This window comes from Heliangelus exortis, chromosome 12 (genome assembly GCF_036169615.1).
Source record: "Heliangelus exortis chromosome 12, bHelExo1.hap1, whole genome shotgun sequence".
Lineage (NCBI taxonomy): Eukaryota > Metazoa > Chordata > Aves > Apodiformes > Trochilidae > Heliangelus > Heliangelus exortis.
This window is the reverse complement of record NC_092433.1, coordinates 7,475,642-7,481,641: the sequence shown is the minus strand read 5'-3', so window position 1 is coordinate 7,481,641 and position 6,000 is coordinate 7,475,642. Positions and strand designations below refer to the sequence as shown.

The window sequence follows — 6,000 nt, the reverse complement described above, 5'->3', positions numbered from 1 at the left end:
GCCATCCCTAACGTCAGTAAATAAATAGAAACAATAAAAAGAATGAGCTCTGGTGTGGCCGCCAGCCCCCTGCCCGGGGCCACGCGTGTCCGCAGGGCTGGGGCTGCTTCGGCCACGGCCGCTGCCCACACCCCCACGGCTGCGGAGCCTTGGCCCTGCCCCGGGACCCAGCAAGGCCTCGGGCAGGGGAGCCACGAGATGGGGGAGAGGGGAACCGGCGGGTCCGGGGAAGGGACGTCGGGTCCCGATGGGGCGGGAAGGGCCTCGGTGCTCCGGGCCGCCCGCTGCCTCGACGCAGCCCTGAGGGTGCCCAACCGCCGGGCGGAACGGCAGGCGCGGAGCTCAGCGTTCCGGCCGGCGGCGGGGAGAGGTGCGCCGGTGACACCGCGCGGCGGCTTCTTGCCTTCCCCCGCGAGTGGCTGCCGGGATCCAAGATGGAGGCGGTGAGCAGAGCGGAGCAGGAGATCAGCCTGGCGGCCCTGAAGCAGCACGACCCCTACATCACCAGCATCGCCGACGTGACCGGACAGGTAGCGCTCTACAGCTTCAGCCCCAAGGCCAACGAGTGGGTAAGTCTGGGGGAGCGGGCCCGGTTCTCTCTACGTCGGCCCGGCCCGGCCCGGCCCGGGGGGCGGCGGCACGGCCCCGGGCAGGGCGTTCGCGGCCGCTGCCGTGGCGGGGCCGTGGCTTAGGCCGGCCGTGGCCTCTCCTCGGCAGCCGCCTGTCCCCGCACCTTCTCACGGTTCCCCGGCGGGGGCCGCTTTCGCCCACGGGGAAGTTTGGGGTTCGGGTGTCTCCCCCCGCGGAGCTGCCGGCCCCGCGGGCGCCTGTGCCGGAGAGGAGGGGAGCGGAGGCTGAGCCTGGGGACGGCGGGCACGGCGTCGGTCTCATACGCGGTGTGAATGTGACCGGAGCAGCTGTGGTGGCCGTTAGAGGGTTGGCTTTTTTTTTTTTAAATGTATTTAGTTGTCATTTGTTGTTGTTGCTTATGCGCGTTGAACAGAGCCCTGGTTCAGGAAGAGCGGGATTTGAGAAGCCTTTGTATTGGTCATCGCGTTCAAACGTGGCTTCTGTTTGACTGCCAGTTTTGTCACAAAACTGTAGAAATTACAATACGTGGAACTTCACGTTGTTTTCTGCAGCACTGAAGCCGCACGAGGCTTTCTGTGCTTGCAGATCACAGGCACGTGGTAAAAGTGGCTGTGAAAGTTGAAGTATAAAAGACAGCCATGGTCCATGTGATGATTTGTTTTGTTGTTGGCTGTGCTGGCTCGGTGTTGTTTAAGCAACAGCTGTGGCAGACAAAGTGTCTGGTGTTTGCAGAGAAATGGACTGCCCATATTGAACATAAAGAGCTGTGAGAAAGGGGTTCAGCTCAGACTTGTCAGGCTCAGGATGGGGAAATTGTAGAATACTGTATATCACATCATCCCAATGGTAGCATGAACAAAATCTTTTGGAATTGGGTGAAATTACCCAATCTTACTAAAAAAATATATAGCTTCTGGAAATAGGGGATAATATTTCTAGTCCCATAATGTCAAACCTTATGGAAAAGTAAAGATTTTGTAAATCTATAATTAAAATGCTATACAAAAGCTGCATAACAGTGTGAATAAGCATATCTCTTAATTGCTGTCTTTTGTAGGAGAAAACTGACATAGAAGGGACCTTATTTGTGTATAAAAGGTAAGAGGTTTTTATGGATTTTTTTTCTTAAGGAAACAAACCTCAGCTGGCTTCATGTGTAGTTTTCATACTGGGTTTACTGCATCCACTAAACTTGTAATTATTTGTCCAGCTGTTGAGGTCTGTGTACTCATTTGAAAATAATAAACTCTGCACATACACGCACAATGGCCAAAAGCACCTTAAAGTACTGCTGGAAAATCATAGAATTTGATGAGCACTGCAGATGTATCCATAAACCCCCTAATTTATCTATCTCATTCTGTCAATCCAATAGCATTTGTTAATGTAATTATTTGGTAATAAGTTTATTAAATACTGAGTCTTCCTTTGTCTCCTAAAATCTGTGGAGACAATTATGAAAACACTAGAGATAAGAAATCAAATAATCTGTCCTAAATTTAATTCTGCTGCTTCCCAACAGTTTTGTAAATGGACACAGTTGCTTAAAAACCAGAGATCTTTGAGTGTATAGTTTTGAGGGCTACTTGATTTCCTCATCAAATTCATGAAAGAAATTCCCAGTTACACAGGAGGGGGGAAAGGGGCTGGGAAAGAGAACCAGCATAGAAAACCCATCACAGATCTAAGTTTTAAATTACAGACAAATCACAAAACTAACAATGAATTAACACTGTTGACTGTAAGAAACATAAATAATAGAGTTAATTCACCCTAAAGCATATTGTCACAGACTAGGTCATTACAGTATTATATCAGGGCACGGCAAAGGGATACTAAATAGTAAAATGGTTCCTGCCTAATTTGCTTTAGCACGAAGCTTGGAAATATTTAGTGTAAGAAAGTCAGCCAAACTAAACCCAGAAACACAGGCAAAATTTGTCTTGTGTCTAGCTGATTATTTCAAACAAGTTCTGTTAGGCACAATAAAAGCCCAGCTCGTGATCTTAAGGATTGGTTGCCACCTCCTTAGAAGTTCTTCATAGATTTTGTTGTTAATCATTTGATAAAGGTGGCCATATTGCTACAGAAATATTAACAGTTTCTAGCTAACTATATCTGATTTTTACCCTGCCTTCATCCTACTCTTGTGTTCCTTATACAGCTGCTCAGGGGCATAGCTGGTTATGCTGTTGTGACACTCGTGCAGAAAGAGAATAGAGACCTAAAACTATCTTGAAAGGCCAGTGGTTGTTTGCTTGATATTTCTTTTTTCCAACTGGTGTCCACTAAAAATCTAGGTGGTAAAAAGTGTTTCACCAAGCAATACAGTTCTGAATATTTTAATATGTACTTTGAGGGCACTGGGTTAAGTCCTTAATTTTAAGAGTGTCCCTTTAGGAAGAAATTTGTGTTTCTGGTTCCCCTGTAAATGTATTCCATGTTATTTAAGCAGTATTTTTAATGTCAGACCTATTTAAAGTTAGGTAAATGTTGCTCTGTAAGTGGTTTGGATTTTGTCCTCCAATAAAGATTCTACAATGCCCCAAAACTCTCTTATATAATATATTGAATACACTTGCATTTTAATCCTGGACCTGCCTAGGTTTTTTTAGTAGATTTTTTTAAGGCAAATCTTTGATTCAACAGTCTAGCAGTGTAGAACTGCAATGTAGATCCTAATTCTGTTTTGAGGTAAATGTAATTTTAAATTAGTTGGCATGCCAAGAAATGGCTTAGAAGTGCAACTGTTAGAGCTCAAGGTCTGCTAAAGCTTCAGCTAATAAAGCAATGAATATTTGCAGATTAATTTGTAGCTTTTTCAGAAAATTGTATGTTGATCAAGGCACTAATCCTTCCCTTTCTTTTAATTGAAACAATAGGTCAGCTTCTCCTCATCATGGTTTTACAATAGTGAATCGACTGAACATGCAGAACCTGGTTGAACCAGTAAATAAAGATTTGGAGTTTCAGCTTCATGAACCTTTCCTTCTCTACAGAAATGCTAGCTGTGAGTATAACTTTCTTTCATGTTCTTTTTTATAGCTTATAAACAGTTCAGATTACCTTGATATCTGTTTCAAGTATAATGTAATGGGCAGGTTCCAATGAAAATGTCTGTGCCAGATTTACTTAAAGAGATGGGCTATTATGATAAGCACCTGCTTTCAATAGAAAGAGGATATACTAATGAAGTTCAGTATTAGAAAACTTTTTCATATTTGATAGGTTTAATCTAAATGTACACACAGTGTTATAGCAATAAAAACCGATGAAAAAAGAGTGAAGATTGGCTCTTTAAGTATTTTAACACCAAGAACAGTTCTTAAGGGTGTCTTCTTTTGCATTTTGTGAAAAATATTAATCAGTAGCTGCTTGAAGAAGTTGAGAAAATTACTCAGTTCTAGGTTGAAGGTTTCTTTTTCCACAGTAGGTTTTGAAATCAGGAGATAGATATCTATAGCAAATTTCCTGGAGTATAGAGTCTAGCAAGTCTGGGTGTTGGGATAGGTGTTACAGAGATGAGTAGTTATCTTCTTGCTGGTTTTTGAATTCTAGTAGTGTTTTGGGTCATCACTGGAGTTTCCAAGTCCCAGTGTACTGTGTTCCCATTAGGTACATGCTAAAAATCCTGTTACTCCCAAGGGTTGAAAGTATAAATTATGTATCCCTTAGAGAGGAGAAGGGAATATATGTGTATATGAAATTCCTATTATCAAAGGAGATAAATACAAAAGGCACTCGACAGAGCAGAGAGTCTGCTGATAAAAAGGTATCATTTCATGTTCTCTTTTCTAGGCCAGGTTCTTGAAACTATTTTGCTGCTGTCTAGTGATGAGTTCCCCTTACTGAATTACTCAGAGTACCTCTGTGCTGTCTGGATAAAGTACTTCCTCAACATAATGTCTTCTTTCTGCCAGAATGTCCCCTTGAATTATAGATAGGATCACTGCTTTGGCTTTGCTTCAGTGTACTTCAGAGAACTGACAAATGTTAACCCCATCCTGTTTGCCCCTTGGAAAGCCTTTAGGATCTGTGAGGAATAGGATAGGTTCCCTTATAGTGACAACAGCTTAAGGTAGTTGGTCTCCTCTGGTTAATAGTCCTAGCAGTCCTCCTTCTGTGTCACTGAGAGGAAGAAGTCAAAACTTGTTCAAAATTGAGACTTCCAGGAGGTGAGGTAAGTAAATGGTAAGAAATTGGGAGGGGAGAAGTACTTTATGTAGTTGGATATTTAAGCAGGTTGCTTGGTTTGGAAGAAAGAGGAGCTGTAGATGATGTTGTTAGGGGTAGGATGGCCAGTGAGGTGTCAACAGAGGAAAGATTGGGAGCTGTGATATCAGTGACATAAGGGAAGCAGGAAGTTGAATCACTTCTTTGTTGGAACTGCTGATGGTATCAGGGAGCAGAAGCTGCTGTGGAATGGTTTATGCTGGTGGGAGTGACTATTGAAACACTTAAAGGGAGCAATGGGAGAAGGCAGGTTGTGTATGAGTTCATTAGAACCCCCTAAAGCTAAGTATATGCTTTTTTTTTTTTTTTTTTTTCTCTTGTATCTTTCCCATTGTAATTTTTAAAGGCTTTGGTCAGAAATTATCCTTTATTTTGTCACTCTGTGCTGTCTCCTGAAACAGTCAGTCCACACTGACTGCAGATTTAAAATGTTTGGTGTGGTTAATATGTCATCCCCTGAGCACCACAAATGAGCAGCAGGTCAGTTTTTGCATGTTCTGCTAGACTTCACATTGTTCAAATAGAAGCCTAAAAGCATGGAAAACAGCATCCTAGGTCTTTTATTCCTTATGACTTCAGCATCACTAACTCCCTTACATTTTGCATTTAATTGCTGTGCTTTGGGTTTTCTTCATTACATACAATTTCCCACATTTTCTAGATTTTATCCCCTGAATTAGCAAGAAAAAAAAAAAACCTGTTTCAAATGCTCACTGTTAGAGTTGTTTGTCTCTAAAAAAACCCAAATCAACAAAAACAAAATGAAACAAAAACCAGAAAAACCCAAACCTTTCAGGACTGATTTGGATTTGCAGACAGATTTCATCATGTGCATGTTCTATTTGTTTAGGTAGATTCAAAGGATTCTTGTCCAAGTTCTTTTCATGCAGACAGGTGTCTATATCTGCCCAGCTGCCTGCTGGCATCAAAAACCTTTGCATTTGGGGCCTAATTAAATATGTATTTTAAGACAATGGCTTATGTTGTTTTTCTCTAATGGCTTAATGTATAGTTCTGAGATTGTTTAATGACTGAAAGAGGATGGGCTGCTAAATTATACAAGGAAAAACTCTTGTATACAGAGTGTTTGCAACAGTCCTGTTTGGAGAGTGGTTTTATGTATGGAAAAAGGAAATTGAGGAAATCTGCTGCAAGGTTAACAGGTGTTAAGACTAA

At 42.5% G+C, this 6,000-nt stretch overlaps 1 protein-coding gene across 1 annotated transcript in view; it reads left to right on the top strand.

The window, feature by feature from the left end:
* The first annotated feature begins 204 nt into the window (after nucleotides 1-204).
* DCP1A (decapping mRNA 1A) overlaps nucleotides 205-6,000 on the top strand; it is a 31,839-nt gene continuing 26,043 nt past the window's right edge. The window contains exons 1-3 of the mRNA XM_071755806.1: nucleotides 205-569; nucleotides 1,649-1,689; nucleotides 3,474-3,601. Coding sequence (XP_071611907.1) covers nucleotides 435-569; nucleotides 1,649-1,689; nucleotides 3,474-3,601 — 304 coding nt within the window. The 5' untranslated portion in view covers nucleotides 205-434. The remainder of the gene's footprint in view (nucleotides 570-1,648; nucleotides 1,690-3,473; nucleotides 3,602-6,000) is intronic.